This window comes from Aspergillus mulundensis (assembly GCF_003369625.1).
Source record: "Aspergillus mulundensis strain DSM 5745 chromosome Unknown scaffold_2, whole genome shotgun sequence".
Lineage (NCBI taxonomy): Eukaryota > Fungi > Ascomycota > Eurotiomycetes > Eurotiales > Aspergillaceae > Aspergillus > Aspergillus mulundensis.
Window position 1 is genome coordinate 1,103,152 of NW_020797890.1, and position 17,070 is coordinate 1,120,221.

General features: G+C 51.2%; 8 protein-coding genes across 8 annotated transcripts; 5 read left to right on the top strand and 3 right to left on the bottom strand.

The window, feature by feature from the left end:
- Positions 1 to 126: 126 nt before the first annotated feature.
- DSM5745_03039 (uncharacterized protein) lies at positions 127 to 1,389 on the bottom strand (the record flags this gene model as incomplete). The annotated part of the gene is made up of 1 exon (XM_026745055.1): positions 127 to 1,389. One exon carries the CDS (start codon positions 1,387 to 1,389, stop codon positions 127 to 129), a length of 1,263 nt encoding a protein of 420 aa, XP_026605921.1.
- A 645-nt stretch (positions 1,390 to 2,034) lies between these two features.
- On the top strand, positions 2,035 to 4,431 carry DSM5745_03040 (Mcm10/DnaG-type zinc finger protein; the record flags this gene model as incomplete). Its single annotated transcript, XM_026745056.1, has 1 exon — positions 2,035 to 4,431. The coding sequence occupies one exon, from the start codon at positions 2,035 to 2,037 to the stop codon at positions 4,429 to 4,431; it is 2,397 nt and encodes a 798-aa protein (XP_026605922.1).
- Positions 4,432 to 5,247: 816 nt separating this feature from the next.
- DSM5745_03041 (uncharacterized protein) lies at positions 5,248 to 6,611 on the bottom strand (the record flags this gene model as incomplete). Its single annotated transcript, XM_026745057.1, has 2 exons — positions 5,248 to 5,845; positions 5,896 to 6,611. 2 exons carry the CDS (start codon positions 6,609 to 6,611, stop codon positions 5,248 to 5,250), a joined length of 1,314 nt encoding a protein of 437 aa, XP_026605923.1.
- A 534-nt stretch (positions 6,612 to 7,145) lies between these two features.
- Positions 7,146 to 7,952, top strand: DSM5745_03042 (DASH complex subunit DUO1; the record flags this gene model as incomplete). Its single annotated transcript, XM_026745058.1, has 2 exons — positions 7,146 to 7,439; positions 7,491 to 7,952. 2 exons carry the CDS (start codon positions 7,146 to 7,148, stop codon positions 7,950 to 7,952), a joined length of 756 nt encoding a protein of 251 aa, XP_026605924.1.
- A 240-nt stretch (positions 7,953 to 8,192) lies between these two features.
- DSM5745_03043 (DUF4870 domain-containing protein) lies at positions 8,193 to 8,935 on the top strand (the record flags this gene model as incomplete). The annotated part of the gene is made up of 4 exons (XM_026745059.1): positions 8,193 to 8,560; positions 8,619 to 8,661; positions 8,712 to 8,814; positions 8,865 to 8,935. 4 exons carry the CDS (start codon positions 8,193 to 8,195, stop codon positions 8,933 to 8,935), a joined length of 585 nt encoding a protein of 194 aa, XP_026605925.1.
- Positions 8,936 to 9,677: 742 nt separating this feature from the next.
- Positions 9,678 to 10,154, top strand: DSM5745_03044 (uncharacterized protein; the record flags this gene model as incomplete). The annotated part of the gene is made up of 1 exon (XM_026745060.1): positions 9,678 to 10,154. One exon carries the CDS (start codon positions 9,678 to 9,680, stop codon positions 10,152 to 10,154), a length of 477 nt encoding a protein of 158 aa, XP_026605926.1.
- A 778-nt stretch (positions 10,155 to 10,932) lies between these two features.
- DSM5745_03045 (formin-binding protein HOF1) lies at positions 10,933 to 14,474 on the bottom strand (the record flags this gene model as incomplete). Its single annotated transcript, XM_026745061.1, has 8 exons — positions 10,933 to 11,102; positions 11,159 to 11,588; positions 11,655 to 13,457; positions 13,517 to 13,615; positions 13,669 to 13,881; positions 13,930 to 14,216; positions 14,272 to 14,376; positions 14,432 to 14,474. The coding sequence occupies 8 exons, from the start codon at positions 14,472 to 14,474 to the stop codon at positions 10,933 to 10,935; spliced, it is 3,150 nt and encodes a 1,049-aa protein (XP_026605927.1).
- Positions 14,475 to 15,422: 948 nt separating this feature from the next.
- Positions 15,423 to 16,477, top strand: DSM5745_03046 (TatD family hydrolase; the record flags this gene model as incomplete). Its single annotated transcript, XM_026745062.1, has 2 exons — positions 15,423 to 15,464; positions 15,515 to 16,477. The coding sequence occupies 2 exons, from the start codon at positions 15,423 to 15,425 to the stop codon at positions 16,475 to 16,477; spliced, it is 1,005 nt and encodes a 334-aa protein (XP_026605928.1).
- Between the last annotated feature and the right edge of the window lie 593 nt (positions 16,478 to 17,070).

Genomic DNA, 17,070 nt, shown 5'->3' on the forward strand with positions numbered 1-17,070 from the left:
TATTCCTTCGGTCCTTCGGAAGACGAAAACATATCTCGCGTCATCGACAATGATCTTGATGAAGAGTTGGCGCTGCCTCTCCCAAACATATTAACACCACATTTTATCCAAGAATGTAGGGTATTTTTATGACTTCTTCTTAGGAGCCGCCCTGGGGGCTGACTTTCCGAAGAAGTCACTCATTTTCTTCATCCCGCTTGTGTTAACCTTTTTGAGTTCCCTTACACCCCTCGACTCCCCTGACTTCCTTTTCTTTTCTTCTTCTTCCATGCGACGCTTCTTTTCAGCGCGCGACTCTGCAGCGTCGTCATCTTCTGCGTTGCGCTTGCGGCTAAAGTCACCTAGAGATCGGGAAGCCAGGGCCTCAGCGCGTAGATCAGCTAGGTACTTTAGGTGATCTTGCAGCGGCTTGAAATCAATCGGACTTTCTGGTGCAGAAAGCAGCCCGTCAAGTTTGGAGCAAAGGTCTGCAGAGACGTAGGATGTTTTTAGGAAATTCAAGGCGGTTGAGATTCTTTGAAGTCGAACTATTGAATCTGGGCAGGCTTGTTGATCTGGGAGCTCTTCAGCGGCTGGTATTGGGGTTGAGTCTGTTGCGGGCGTTGAAGGACCCGATACCGAGCTGGCCGTAGTAGTTGCCGATGTGAACTGTGAGTCTTTGCTCTCTTGGAACTCGGCTTCTTTATCGCCTTCTTTGGCGGGTGTCGAGGAGGTGGCTATATCGGTCCTTGCAACAGATACCAAAGGCACAGCTAGAGCCTGTTTGACGAAACGTTCCTCTAAGCTCGTCGGAAGACCTTGCGCAGCCATGCGCTCTGCCTTTGCCAGTAATTCCCGTAGGAATTTGGCTTCATTGACTCGGAACATTCTCTCGTCACCCGCTTCAACGGAATCGCAAACCGCATCTACCCGGCGGAGCAGTGTGTTTCTGAAGGACTCATTGTACAAGATATATCGGAGGTGTTTGGGCAAGTCGTCATTGGAGTCGATAATATCGTCCAGTGGCTGGAACAGCCTCTTCCCCTCGTTGGAGGAGCGCGAAGAGCATAGCAAGGGTATCGCAAAGAACAAGATATCGATTGGTGTAGCAACTAGAAGCTCTGCCGTCTTGGAGACTGAGCCATTGCCCTCTGTGGAAGTATAGAGAATGCTCCGCGGGAATTGCGATGCGACGACCGTGAACTCGTACACTCCGAGCTTCGGACAGAAGAGGTAGCGGGTCGGATCTCCTGTTCGCGGATTGGGCAGGGTCACAAACCTGGCGTCTGGGCTGGCAGAGGAAGGGAGAATGAATGTCTTGCTGGGCTTCACGGTAGCTTTCGCCGGCTGCGATTGGGATTGTTTCTCGGACGGTGATGGTTTCGGGGCAGGGGCGGATCGAGTGCGCATTCTGAGATGTGGTATATCCAATTGTCGCCTAAGTATATCTTTCGGCGCCCTACTATGTATACCTGAAAAAGACAAGATATGAACATAGAAGGGTAGAAAGACGCGTCCTGAACCCCTTCATAATCGGACGTGACACGCGCGCGTCGGCGGGCGATCACCGCCAAGCCTTCGGCGTCTGCGTTGTTGATCACATTATTGTTTGCTGCATCTGCCCAACGGTTTTCGAATATCGATGGCTAACGACAGAAACAAGGCAACTGTGCGTTTGTCACACCTCGACTGGCTGTGAAGCTTCCGGAAACGCTGTCCTTTCTGGACGAGCAGTGGGCTCCTTCCAAGTTCGTTTACGCGACCTACGCTGTCTTCCGCACGCCTGCGGCCTGGATATGGTGGCGACGCCACTACAATCCAGGAAAGCGTGGATATGAATAGTGCGACACTCATATTTGTGTCGCCATAAGATCACATTCGTTTGCCTACAGGTAGTGGAGGCTGAGTGCGGTGACCAGTGAGTCGCGATTTCTGCCAGAACAGACAAATTTGACTAACAAGGGATCATCATTAGTGGTCGAAACCTCGTGGCCGCCAAAATCCCCACGGGAAGCCCTCCTCAGCTCTCCTAGTGGAAGACGAAGATATGAGGAGATGCAACGCAATCGAACCCTTCTAGCCTCGCCCTTGAAACATTCAGCTGCCGCCCCGAATTCTCGCAGCAGAGCGACACAGTTATTGGAAGATGGGCTGAACGAAGATGAAGGTGATGATACGGAGGAAGACGAAGAAACTTTGCAGCTGAAGCTAGCTGCTATCCAAGCCCGGCTTAAGCTGAAACAGCTTCAGAAAAGCCGTGGGAAGGCGGGAACTCCGAATCGAGATCGAAATGAAGGTGCGGATGCCCTTTCTAGGCCAGCATCCTCAGTAAGCTTCTCGTCGTTTACCGAAGGCCAGCTCTCAAAGCCCAAAGCCTCTCGTGAGACGAGTAGTCGGGATTGCTCCGACGATATTCAGGTGCCTTTATCTCCGACACGGCGCCCAGGGCCGCCAGTGGAGTCCACATCGCCTGGACGATATAGGCTGGGCATCGACAAAGGGCTGAAAGGCAGTGATGTATCCCTGAAGCGCCCACCCAGTTTCAAGGCAGCCGATGCACGTCCCACGAGCAGACTTGGTAGTAGGGATGGTCCGGCAACTCATCAACGTCACACCTTGGCGCCTCAATCGCTTTCGTTCGAGGAGCCACGTCCCAAGAGCTTCAGTGAGCGGATGGCTGAAGGTCGCGCCGCTGAGAAATCTCGGAGGGAACAAGTTGCGAAAGCTGAGCATATACGAGCGAACCGGAGTTCCGCTTTTCAGTACGACAAGGCTGAGATGGAAGCCTTCAAGGGGGCTGCAGCGGAGAAAAGGCCTGAATGCCCTTCCAAGCTACGTACAAGAAACGAACCAACTGATAGCTTCAGCCGGAACGATGTTCTGAGGTCAGTTAACAACCTCAAGCCTTCCCTAAAGAGGAGCAAGACAACTTCCAGCCTACGAGAAAACGAGCCAAGATCATATCTACAACGGCGCAGCCAAAGATCAGAAGCGCAATCGTTTTCATCTCAACCTGAGAGCTCCCGACCTAATAGCTTTACCGATGACGCCTCCACCTTGGCTGAGAGAGCGCATGAAAAGCCTGATGCGGCCAAATTTGAACCTTTTTCTACACTTCACCTTTCTAACCGCATCCTACCACATTCTTTCATGACCCGAACTCTCGAGGGCAAGAAAGCCCTCCGCATACCAGACCTCCTTCGAATGATCAAGGGTCCACCCTTTGAACTACCGGATGAAATAGACACCGACTATGTTGTTTTCGGCATAGTAGCCTCTAAGTCAGAACCTAAACGAGTAAGGCAGCCGAAGAATACCACTGCACAGGCTGCTAACCCATTCGACGACGGCCTGAACAACAGAGACCAGTATATGGCCATCACTCTTACTGACCTGAAGTGGACTATTGACTTGTTCCTGTTTGATACTGCATTTCCTCGGTATTACCGACTCTCAGAGGGGACTCTAATTGCCATTCTGAACCCTACAATCCTTCCGCCACCCAAAGACAAGCTTGACACCAACCGCTTCAGTTTGAGTCTTTCTTCCTCCGACGACATGGTCCTCGAGGTCGGATCTGCACGGGACATTGGCTACTGTAAGGCTGTCAGAAAAGACGGCAAAACCTGCCAGGCGTGGGTCGACGGCCGGAAAACCGAATTCTGCGACTTCCACGTTGATCTGCAACTGCGTCGTGCCCAAGCAGGTCGTATGGGGGTGAACAGTGGAGCAGGTATACGGCCCGTAGGGTCTCGCTCAGGCTTTTATGGCGGTCAAAAGCGATCTATACAGAAAGGATCTGGAGAGGGATTACTCAGGGCAGATGGTGCACAGTACGACCGGGAAACCCAGTCCTTATACTACGTGGCACCGAGCTCGAAATCGAGGAGCAATACGGGCAGTTCTTTCCATCATCTACACCCTGGCCAATCTGCGGCTAGCCTCATCGATGCGGATACAGACGATCCATTCATCGCGGCTGGGATGTTGGGCCGCGGGGCAGAAAATAAAGGAGAGCGCTTCCGTCGGCGCTTAGTTGAAAAGCAAAAGGAACGAGAGATCACGCAAATGATCACCTCACGCACTGGAGGAGTTGCTGGAGATTATCTCCGAGCTCAGATTAAGAACAACGAGAATGCCCCCACCACGAATTCCGCCCGATCAGCAGCACAACACAAGAGGACAAACTCCAAGGACCCGAAGTCGCATGCTGGCTCTTTCGTCGACGACAAACCGCTTGCCATGAGCTTCAAACGTGCCGAGGCAGTGAGGCTCAGCCCCAAAAAGCGCGCGCATGACGGTGACAGACCCCATGGAAGCGGTATAAAGAAAACACGCTTTATAACATCCAACGGTATCAAGGAGGCTGGAAGGGATAGCCTCGGAGGTATATCTAATACCACGCCTCAAACGGACGATTACGATGATGACGATGATCTGGAAATCGTCTAACCTTATCCTTATCTCAAGATCAACGACTGGCAGAACGCGCGGTCCATGCAAAATGTACCTTGGCTCTAGGTAGCTTTGTCGGTCCCGGAAAGATAACATGGCAAATCGAATGGATTGAATTCAATTTAATGCTTACGACGTGACGACTTTATATATCCAAAAAGAGAGGGAAAACTAGCTAATGGAGTTTTAAAATCAATGTCTTGCATTTGCATCGTCTTCTTTCGTTCGTCTTTGGGGCCAGTATAGGATTGACTCGAAGGTCGTTGATTCTAATAGTCTACTGACTGCTTCCGCTGATTATGTTTCTTGTCTTTTGAGATTCTCGTTGGGACTTCTAGCCGGCCTATGGAGCGTCCGAATATCTAGTAGACCTTTTACTTGACAATTCTATCTAAATAAATTCTAGCACACGACTATGGGAGTCCACAAGTTGCCCAGGGTAGGTGATCGTGTTGACATTCTTTCCATTGGTTGGTATCTAGCTAATGACATGACATGGCATGCTATGCATGCGAAGTGATTGCGAAAACAGCAAAACAAACACAGTGACACCAGTAATTCCTGTCCCATCCCAGCCCTGGTGAATTTCGCTCGAGCTTCAATCAACAAAGTAATCCCTGTACTAGCCGAATAGACGTAATTAGAAAACCGGACGCGGCGGATGCAATAAGAAGTCGTTATGGAGGAAAAGGATGAAATAACAGAAAATGAAGAGAAGAGTAGTAAATCCGAAACTCCAGCAATGGTATCACGAAAAGAGACGGGTATTCCTCCGGACTAACTCCATCATAGTCGAGGATGATAAGTGCCAGATCAAGATGAAGGAACGGTAGCTCGATTACCCCGGGTCTTCTTGGAGGCTGGACCGCCGGAACTGCCTGCAGTCTCTGCGTCTCGCTTTTTGGCTTTCGAGGCTGTAACTGGAGGGGTTTGTTTCTTCCGAAGCCAGCCGTCGAATGGACTGGGCTTCTTTTTGGCATCCGATGCGGACGGGGTTCGTTCGGTTTCAAGCTCTCGCTTGGGTCGTGATCGTAGGAATCGTGCCGAAGCACCTGGAGACGGAGGCGTTGCAACGGACTTCGGAGGCGGAGTAACTGGGCGCTGGTGCGAATGAACATCGGCGGTAAGATCCAGATCCTCGGCAGCATCGTCATCATCAAGAACATGATCCTCAATGTCCGTAGCGGCTTCCTCGTCTGTGTTGCCATGCTCTTGCGCTGGGCGATCGCGAGCGCTAGGAAATAGCATACGCGGCTTGATCGACGACCGTGTAAGGGGTCGGCTGTTCTCTATGATCTCCGAGTCCAGCAAGTCTGGGCGAGCAGCCAATAACCCGAGGTCATTATCGTCGCCCTCATCATCACTGCCAAATACATCATCGGTGAACTTGCGGAACATCTTCTTGCCTCGGCTGGAGGATCGTTAGATAATTAGCAATCTTCGGAGGGCTGGATGACTTACAAAACATAAACCATACCATCCTCGCGCTTGAGAGCCTCATCGACTTCCTTGTCGCGGCTTCTGGTCCTGGTTTTGGACGGCCGAGGTCTCGTGGTCGTAGATGGTTTTTGGTAAAATGGATTTTCTTCGCTTTCGTCGACTTCAGGAATTCGATCACGGGAATCTGTGTAGATCTGAATTGCATCGCCCTGCGAGGGATTATCGCTGAAACTGTCCAAGGAAAAGCCGGTCTGCTTCTTCTTTTTCTTCGGAGCAGGCTGAGGGAAGAGAGCCCGTGCAGTTGAGCCAGCATTGTCAACAGGCTTTTTCCGTGGCGTTTTAGCCGGAGTGGGAAGCATGCCCTCGGTCATCGTCGTCCTAAAAAGGCGGGAGGCATGAGAGTGAGCGGGTTCGGCATTTATGGAGGAATCTTCATCATCGAGTTGTGTTGCAACACTCCGGCCCGACATCTTCTTCCGAGGACTCATTGGCGAACCAGGTGGTGAGAGGGATTCCGATTCAGCCGTCTTTTGCTTCTTCGCGCTCCGTGAAGTTCCTCGGCCTTGGGAAATTGGAAAGGGAGGCGGAGGAGTTGTGCGAGATTCGGTGGAAGCTCGTTGGCTAGCTAAACGGGCTGAGTGACGCGTCGAGTAGGGTTCATATTGATCATATCCATTTCCGTGTCGAGGGGTAGGAGGGATTCGCAGGTAAGACGCTGGCGGTGGAGTTGTCGCCATTGTGGTCAAAGGCAATTTACGCCAAAATGATTCGCCGCTCCTTATCGAAGTGAATGTGAGATCCAAGAAGTCGAAATTCGCGATCGTTGCAGGCGTACGTTCAGGCTGCTTTCTCGACACGTCCCAGAGTATCAAGGGAGGTCGACGCGACTACACCAAAGCGACCGTGTCCAACTGGTTTCAGGAGACAAACAAGATACACAGAGAGAGTAGACCAAATAACACCAACGGAACGGATTGATAGCGATGGGAATGAGCGATAATTGATGGTGGAAGACAGGAAGGGGCAGAAGGACGCAGGACAGCAACAAAGAGGCGGGAATGCAGAATCACCAGCCACACAGATTAATTAAGCGCTGGCTCACTGTGGAATGCCTGCCCCACCACTCTAGCCTCACTTCAGTCCAACTCGCCAATTTTATAGTAGTTAGTCCAGTTAGTCTACCCCTCAGATCTCCTGCTGAACAACCTTAAAGCCTTATCCACTCTTCGTTTCTTTACACATTGCAATTCTCGCAAACACAAAACTCGGGAATGTCTCCCTATAGCACAGCCGAGGAAATGGACCGCCTGCAGCTCTCCGACTCAGATTCTGAAGATCTCTGGGACTCACCTTCGAAACGCGGAAAGAAGAAATTGAATCAGGTCCCGATCAAACAAGAAAGCTCCCCGCCCCCAGCCGAGGCCGACCGCGATGACGAGACGCTTTTCGACCGTCAAGAGGCGCGGGAGGCTGCCCTCCACAACGAACTACGAATTGTGCGAAATGTCAACCAGGTCATAGAGGGTCTGCTAGGCAGTCTAGACAAGGCCAAGGGAAATATGGAGGTATGTCATCCTCAGTATCCTGGTATAAAGGCTCAATTGACAATGAACTAGACTGTCTCGCGTACCGTCAACTCCGCCTCTACTCTACTCAACACCTGGACGCGCATCCTGTCTCAAACGGAACATAATCAGCGGGTCATACTGAACCCCAATTGGCAAGGCGCATCTCAAGATGCAGCCGATTTGGAGAACGAGGAGCTTCTCAGGCAGCAAGCTGCAGAGAGACGGGAAAGAGAGCTCCAACAGCAAAGGGAAGCGGCGGCACGAAAGGCCGAAGAGGATGAGCGGAAGAGGGCACAGTCAACAACCACCAGAGGCACAAGGATCGTTTCCAGGGGCCGGGTTCGAAGCAGCGGACTGGGAAGAACGCCCAGTGTGTCGGCCGGCACAAGGACTACGTCGACGACGTCAGGCACAAAACCATCCACAACCACTACCAGTACGCGGCGACCGGTCAGTGGGATCGCGCGGGGACCGGGAGTGCCGCGTGGCCGGGGTATTAGTAGACAGTGAGCTGGACTTGGGTATGCGTTTCCTCGACAGCACAAACCAAAACCTCTTGATCATAGGCAAAATAATACCCGTGTATCGCAATCTGGGTTTTATTATGGAAGTAAAGTAACAAAGAGGGTCTTCAAGGTAAACAACAACATGTTCGCCAAGCCATCACCGCCTGGACGCGGTCCGATAAGCTCTTGTATATGATAACAACAACGAAGCTTAAGTCCACGCAATACCCTAGATCGCCTCACAATGAACTTCGCCCCTTATCAGGACGAGTCGCCTGAGGTGGAGCGCGCGTTCTCACCATCCCTCGAGAACCGCTCTAAATCCCCCGTTGTTCGATCACCTCTCAATTCTCCCTCAATTCCCGGGTTCACCTCCGCCGGCGGCCTACCATCTCCCAGCCAGTTTGCGAGCAGCGGTCACATTGACACCAGCGGCCATGGAAATACAGGATATGGCAGAGGGGACGTGGAGGGTGGCAGATGGAATCTAGGGGCTTTCGAAACTAGTTTGCCCATTCGGATGGATGTTGAAGCTATGCTGGCATACCTGCTTCTTCCTCCTGCTGGTGGGGTGTTTTTGCTTCTACTTGAGCACAAGAGCGATTACGTTCGGTAAGTAGTAGTGGCATTTGTATGGACTTCTGGGCTGGGCTAATGTAGGCGGCTATAGATTCCATGCGTGGCAGTCAAGCATGCTGTTTACTGTCATCTTTGTAGGTCGTCCCTCGGCAGCTCTCAGGGACGTCGTGCTGATGTGCTGCAGATAATCCACCTTATATTCTCTTGGTCCAGCGTTCTCTCATGGCTGCTGTTTGTTGGCGATCTTGCATTGATCGGCTTCCTCAGCTTGAAAGCCTACCAAGATGGTAAGCGCCAAAATATCTAATACTTCGAGTCTAGAAGCTCACAGTTGCAGTTGATACTCTCGAGCACTTTGAGGTCCCTATTATTGGTCCTCTCGCAAACTCATTTGTCGACAATGAATAGTCAACATTATCTTCCGCACCTTTGCATCGGTCTGGCCTATGCTAAGCGACTTTTATTACCTCTCGATGATTACCAAGTGATGGCCAGTGTATATTGTTGAGTTAAGCATTTCCTTGTTTGCCAAACTATTCTTTCTCTAGTGTGTGTGTATCTTTCACAGCGCCTCCAGCCTGTTGAGCTTTATTAGCATGTTCTAATGGGACGATGACTTGTATGTACTTAGATGCATAGACCGTGCTAAATCACAGATAATATCATCATATTCAGTATTCTATACTGATACCAGTCACAAATCCTTGTTTGACAGGCTCATCCTTCCCTTGTCTCAGTGCCTTCCTTTCTTGCTAAACACAGAATAAAATTGCAATCTTACATTCAATCTAGTGCATGCCGAGAACACAGCAACACAATGACATTGACTGCTCAAGTCAATGCTCACTTTATTTTTCCCATCCTCTTCCTGGTCCCATGTACCTGTGTGTTCATTCACTGTACCTGGCCATCGAAACACAATCTGCCTCTCGATCTGGGATGCCCTATCCCCCCCAAAGGTCTCGACATAACTTGACTCGGCCATCTCTTCTCGAAAAGCAGCCTCCAACCTACTCCATAACAGGATACTCAGCAACTGTTGAACTATCTTTCACGTCGTTTTGTTCTCATCTCACATACCACAAAGCAAGCCAATCCTCATTCGGTCCAGACGCCCAACGCCAGCGAAAAGCCAAAGCTAAAGGCCAAAATGTGCCATGTCCAACGCGTAACCAACAGCTGCGGCCACATAAATGACCACGTCCTCATGGCCTGCTATCTGGCAAAAGATGTTACGCCGTCACCGTCGCCATCACCGACCCCTTCCACCTTCACGATAACCCAGGAGTCCTACACTTCGATCTCGGCTCCTTCAGCTGACGCGAGTAAAAGAGAGCAGCAGAGTCAAAGCCAAACTCAACATCAGGATAAGGGAGGCCATACTCAGAGTCGGGAAAAGGGAGAGAGCAGCTCGATACGCTCAGAGAGATCCGGAAAATCAAAGATCTCCATGGCGCAGATTCAAGGGCGAGGAGAATGCTTGAGCATAAGTGAAGAGGAAGATATGATCCAGCGCTTGGGATTCGACGCGAGAAATCAGCCATACTGCAAGCTTAAGTTCCCTAAGGCCTTGGATTCGCCCAAGGGCTTCAAGTGTATGGTTTTTACGTGCGGAAGGGTTGATTGATCGATTACTTGGGCTGTCATTGTCAATTAATTGCTACGTCGCCCGATCTCTTTCTCCCCGTTCTTCTCTATGAGCGAAGGGGTTAAGGCGGGAACAGGTACTTATGACGGAGACAGTGGTGGTCCCACATATTCATTTGATGGGTACGGGGGTTTGGCGTTTAGTGGATGAGATTGGGCTGATGGGTGTTACAGAGCACTTCGCGAATAGGGTACTTTTTAGGGCTTGACAAACTCGATGTTTGCGCTGGACTTACACTGGGTCTGAGACAAGCGCAGGAGAAATAGCATGGCTCAGGCAATTGCACCAATTAACTTCAAATTTTCGTTTTTCTTACAAACTCCAACATAATAATTGCTACAGACGATCCAGACTTCCGAGGAAAAGAGAGCCAATGAGTGTCATTCTGAAGAGCATTATCATAGATTGCAAACCACAAATAAAATCCATAACAGCAAGATTCAAAGTAGGTCCAATACCCAAACCATAACCATGATCATAATCAATCGTAGAAAGAAGAGAATAAAAGAGGAATTATTATCGAAAACGACAGATATACGCAGGCCGTGGTAGTGAACAAAAGCGAGGGTGAGTAGTCAATTAAGGACGTAACAGAAAATGGAAAGAGAAGGAACATATACATCAAGGTATCTACATCGTGAGCACATCAAAAAAAAAAGCAAAAAGAAAACTAGGACAACACGCATCATAAATAGCCATGAACATGTGGCCCGGAACCACCGAGATGGAAGGTAGGGTTGTAGATCGAGATCCTGATCTAGATGATCTGGAGATAGTTACTTGGCACCAACCCCGTCCTCAGTCGGGTAGTGGTGACTTCGGCTTCCCACCAACCATCATCCTGTAGACGGATAACAGATAGGACGTCACCCTTCGTGAAGCCGAGCTCTTCAGGAATGGCGGCTGTGTAGCTGTACAAAGCGCGCGCTAATAAGACAAATGCGTTAGTCATGGTTTGCCTGAAATGAATGGTCGGTACGTACCAAAGTGTAAAATTGGACGGCCGTCACGGCTGAACTGTTGTCCAGGATCGGCAACAGCCATGGATCGACTCCGGGATCGACTGCGTTGGCTACCACCGTCGTAATAGGACATTGGCCTTCTGGGTTCTCTCTGCGGGGACGCGTAACCATCGCCCCTGCCACCGTACGTATCGGGTTGAGAAAGCTGCAGCTCCATCCCTCCAGCGCTCGAGGGTCGAGCCTGCTGTCGGAATTGAGGCTGCGGCGACACGGCCCTTGGCACAGAGTTCTGAGAGGATCGCTTGGCGAAGTCATTAGGTGAGACCGCGCGTGGAACGGATGTTTGCTGCCGGAACTGTGGCTGTGGAGATACTGCTCGAGGAACGGAAGCTTGTTGCCGGAACTGTGGCTGTGGAGATACTGCTCGAGGAACGGAAGCTTGTTGCCGGAACTGTGGCTGTGGAGATACTGCTCGAGGAACGGAASYTTGTTGCCGGATTTGCGGCTGGGGAGATACAGCTCGGGGGACGGAGGTTTGCTGCATGCATTGTGGCTGAGGGGACACAGCTCGAGGAACTGAGTTTTGCGAAGACCGCTTGGCAAATTCGTTAGGGGAAGGGGCGCTAGAGGGAGCCCTAGAGGGAGCCCTAGAAGAAGCCCTAGGAGCCGTGGTGGTGGTTGGGGATGGAGCAGCACTTGTAGAGCTTCGCTTTGCAAAGTCGTGCGGCGAGTACGGGTCGCTTGGGCGTTGTGGCGGAGTAGAGACACTTGGGGAGTGGCTGTAGCGGCTCTTCACGCTGCTTGATTGATGCTGACTTGGGTTCGGGCTTGCAGCTCGGCTGTATTGACTCATGCGCGACTCGCCTCGCGGGGTCGCTTGGGGTTGAGGTTGAGGGCTTATACTTCGCCTAGGAGCGGCAGGCGATGGAGCGCGAGGGGCTTCTTGTGACTGCCTGGGGCTGCGGGTTGAGACCGAGATTGGATTGGCCTTGCCCCGAAGCATACTCTGGGTCTTGCCTGTGTACTGCTGGGTGGTCTTTTGCATTTGTTTAGAGGTGAAGGCCGGTTGAGGGGCATCTAGACGCTTCACTGGCGCATCGTTATATGCCGGGGGTGGTGTGGCCACCGATGCTGCGGTGAAATTTGCCGCAGGTGCAGAAGGAACTGGCGTAGCAATGCCATGATACCTGTCGGCAGAGACTCGGGTTGCCGACTGCTTCCCAGCGCCTTTCAGGTCCGCCAAAGCGCGCGCAATAGGGTCGAGGTCCTCGCCGTTTTTCGCTGGGTCCGCTGCGTTCGTGAGCTTAGTCTTATCAGGAGAGGCAACGTCAAACACGTTATTTCCGACGTTCAGTTGGAAGTTGGCCCTTGGGTCAACAGGTTCAGGGCTTGCGGATCTCGCAATATCATCTGCCACCTTGGCTATCGGTTGAGGCTGTTGGGGCTTCTGAGGAGTTGGGGCTTTGATAGGACTGCTTGGCTTAGAAGGAGAATCCCAGGTCCTACGAGTGGGGAGCTGAGAGGGACCCGAGTTGCGGTCTTTGTCGTGGCGGCTCTTGCGCCGGAACGGACTGTTGCTGAAAAATTTCTTCTTCTGCACCGGTTGTGCCTCGCCGTTGCCTAGTCCGGGTAACGCCACGCCATTTGTTGGCTTGGTCGGGGACTGTCTGGTGCTAGGAGGCTCTTGGCTAGATATCGAAGTCGCGTTCGAGACCTCACTGTGGGAGCCTTGACTGGATGGACGATAGCCGCTAGCTGTTCCTGAACTGCGCTCGGAGGGAGGGCCGGTTCGGCAAAACATTGTCATACCATCTGTCGGATACGCATTGTGTGGCACAGCTGAGATTTCCCCGTGTTGGCTGGGATCGTAGTTTGGCGGAAGATGACCTCCCCGGCGGAATTCTAAGGGAGGGGGCTGCTGCTCTATAGGCGACTGCATCGGTGACTGCATAGGCTGTTGCATCGGTGGTTGTATTGGTTTCTGAGGAGTGACCGTGGCTTCCCTGCTTGACGGTATTGCATGACCGGTCTGAGCCGGCTCCATCGGCGCAGGCGGCGGCATGTCATGGTGGGACTCGTAGGTCGATGGCTGCGGGGAAGAGCTGCGGAAAGCAGGGTTGATAGTGCGCTGGAATTGAGCTACAGAGTACCCGTCTTCCTCAGACACATCAGAACTGGCATCGTTCACGTCGCCTCGAGAGAAGTTGATGAACCTCGGGGCATCAGGAATCTCCTGACCAGTACCCCTTTCCTTGATAAAGTAGACGATATCTTTCTCAACCTCGCAACTCTCAAGTGAGAGACGGATTTTTTCGCAAGACTAACTCGATTAGTCGTGGTCTATTACAAGGTTGCAGATACATGGCTTGTTTAACTTACAGCATCATCGCTTACACACACTGTTGATGCGATATTGGCGTATGTCCAGAGACTGCTCTTGGTAAAGTCGATGCGCTCTTCCTCGAGATCTTGAAATTTCTGGGCTGACATTAGCTTTAGACACCAACTAAAAGAGTCCCAGCGCAACTTACGTCACATGCAGATTTCCATTCCTTGTTCCACCGTTCGGTGGTATCTGCGAGAACTTTGACCGCGGCATCGTACTCAGCACTGCTAGACGCTAGCTGGATCTGAGTCTTCTCGAGCTTCGCCTTGTTCTTTCGCTCCTCCTGTCCCATCACCATGTGACCTTGTGCCAGGTAACCTTTTATCCTCAAGCAGTCCTGCTCGTACCTGTCTCGAGTCTGTCCGTGTTAGCGCAATTGCCCGGTGTCGCTATTGCAGGAGCTTACCTTGTTTACAGTGTGTGTCTGCTGCATCTTGGTCTTGTGTATACGCTCGATCCCATTTTGAATGATCTTTCGTCGTTCTTTGTTTCCACCTGCGAATGCAATGAGCGGTTCCTCTATTTCCCTTTTCATTTGCCCCGCGATAGCGGCGTGCGCTTTTGCAATTGCCTCTGTCTCTCCTCTCACTGTATCGAAAGACTCTCGGAGTGAGCCCATTTCATGCGTCCCGAGAGGCTTGCGGCAGAGTGTAAGGAGTTTCCGTGCGTATTCATCCTCGATGGCGGCGCGGACTAGCAACTGTCAGAACAACAGCCCGATGGACTGGGAATAGCGCGGTTGACGAACTATTATACCATGTCTTCAGTTCATCGCACGAGACTTTAGCGGCCTGCATGCGCTCCAGCATAGGCTGAACACCGGCATCGTCTTTTCCCCAGAAGTTATTGGCAACTGCGTCGACGTGGTTAGCTGCTCGATTTCTGGTAGAAGGGTGTTAGCTGCTTACAAGATAGGGCAACTGTTGGCCCATCAGCAACTGTTCCCGGCATTGCGATTATGATGTCTCGAGTTTGTTGAGCTTTGGCCAGCCTTTGCTCATTTAGTTATCGTGAGACAGTACGGAGGGATCGGCCCAGGATATAGAAGAACAGACGCTAAAGACGGTAGAACAAGTTGAGTGAATAAGAAACAAAAGCAGTTGAAACAAACTCCAGTCGCATCTGGAGCAATATTAAAGAAGACCAGCACGACGCAACTGGAACTGGTGGAGATAGATATGGAGTGGAATGGCCGCTGGTAATTATTTACGGCGCGCGTTTCTCGGGGCAACCGCTCTCAACCACGGCTGGGCACCAAGTAATCGGCGCTAGGCCTGCCAAGACCTAACGATCTATAGGCTGTAGAGCAGACGAACACTCTTGCAAACACTTAAAACAGGGCTCAGAAACTCTTGATAGCATCATCATATAGTGCTTATGTCTACTGAGTGACTAAATAGCGCTTGGCGTGGCATTTGCAATGGTTTCGCTCTTCGGCACCTTGCGTCTTGCACAGTCCCTGGCTCCGTTTGCAAGTCACGCGAGATAAAGCAATGGGTTCTAGGAATTGCTAGAAGCTTTGATTTTGAACAAGAGAGCTGAGGACTCTATCTCAGTGTCATTGCTTGTCGTGGTAGTTGCTTATGGAATGATTTGATGAGGGCCAGCTTTCAACTGAACTATATATTTACCCGGATTTCGTCCAAGATGTTAGGGGACATAGCATGGTGTGAGTATAGAAGTGGACAGAAAGAGAAGCACAGCCAGCCAACCAATTTTAGTATTGAGCTTCAACTTCGACTTCGCGAAAAGCTTCTAGAAGCATGTAGCTCCCCGTTGGGGGTTGTGAGGAGGTCCAGACTGGGGCCGCTCGGTAGTGGGCACTGGCCACAAACTTGGGTCGATACTCCAACATTTCATCCTCTACCCAGAACCATAAAACAGCCAAATCTCATAATAATGGATTCAAAGGTGTCTGACTCATACCTTCGCTATGCAGATGTAAGTCTCTCTCTGGTTATCTGAGCATACACAGTACTGACATCCCACAGGTCGCTGTCACATTCACAGCTGATCAATTCAAGGGCATCTACCGTGGGGGCAAGGTCTACCACGAGCCTGATATCCCGCACGTCATACAACGTGCAAAGGAGTATGGCTGTGAGAAGATGATATTAACGACCATGTCTCTCCCCCTCGCGCATGAAAACCTGCAATTCGTACGCCAATTCCCGGAGACATGCACCATGACGCTTGGCGTCCACCCTTACCATGCAAAAGAGATATACACCTCTTCTGAATCTCCAGACTCCGCCGAGTGTACTACCGACAATGGCACCAAATACCTAAAAGAACTCCGAGACCTTGCCAACACGCTTCTAGCGGAGCAGAGCGGTGCATTCGGGTCCCCGCTTGTCGCATTTGGCGAGATAGGTCTGGATTACGAGTACCTCAGCCGCTCGGACAAGACTTCGCAGCAGCGCGCTTTTCGGGATCAACTGGCCATTGCGGTTGAACTTCAGCTGCCTCTTTTTCTGCACGTGCGGGACTCTTGTGCTGACTTCACCTCGATCATTGAACCCTTTCTGGCAGACCTCCCGCGTCGAGGACTCGTTCATTCCTTTGCTGGTACAAAGGAGGAAATGCTCCAATTAGTTGCTCTCGGGTTCGATATCAGCGTGAATGGAGTGTGCTTCCGCACGGAGGAGCAACTCGAGATGGTTCGGTGTATCCCTCTAAACAAGTTACAGCTGGAGACTGATGCGCCGTGGTGTGAAATTTTGGAAGATAATGAGCGAATTAAACACTATTTGGAGGGTGCGAGGGCGCTCCCGCCCAGTAGGAAACATGGAAAGTTTCGGGTTGGCGAAATGGTCAAGGGGAGGAATGAGAGCTGTACAATTGAGAGAGTCGCCATGGTTGTTGCGGGGCTGCAGAAGATTGGAGTTGAAGAGGTTGCCAGGGCTGCTTGGGAGAACAGTATTAGGATGTTTGGATTGGGAGTAAAATCTTAGAGGCGCTGCTGGGGATTTAGCCACAGCACCTGCAGATTGGTTCATTGTCCCGAATAGACTTATAGACTAGGCATAGAATAGCAGACGTTTGGACATGACCAAAGAACGGCCTGCTAACGCGGGTGTCTTGATATGTAGCAGATATGGAACTTGACCTGCACTCTGTAATATCTTCGCCTTCCGAGTAGCATTAGTCGGACAGCCAGACAATAGACTGTCAGGATAGTTGCGATGATGTGTACCGCAATCCCCAGACGAAGGGATGTCAAGGAGTTGGTAATATTGACTCGACATGACGCTTGGACCGAGTAAGCCTAGCGATAAGACTCGAGTTTGCAATGTTTGTTCTGTCTCCAGCCGCACATGGTCACATGACGCAGCTCCAGACCGTCACGTGCCGTGCTATATGCAGTCGAAGCAATAGATGTAAGGCTCTATCTAGTACAAGCCAAAAGAAAATACCCACGGCTTACAGTCTGCATGAGAATCAGCCTACTGTAGAAGCTTTGTTGGTGTGTTTGCTCACAACAATGCAAACTGTCTGGGACCAGTTCTAGTAGTTGGCCTGTGAAGTCTAATCCTCAGTCACCGCC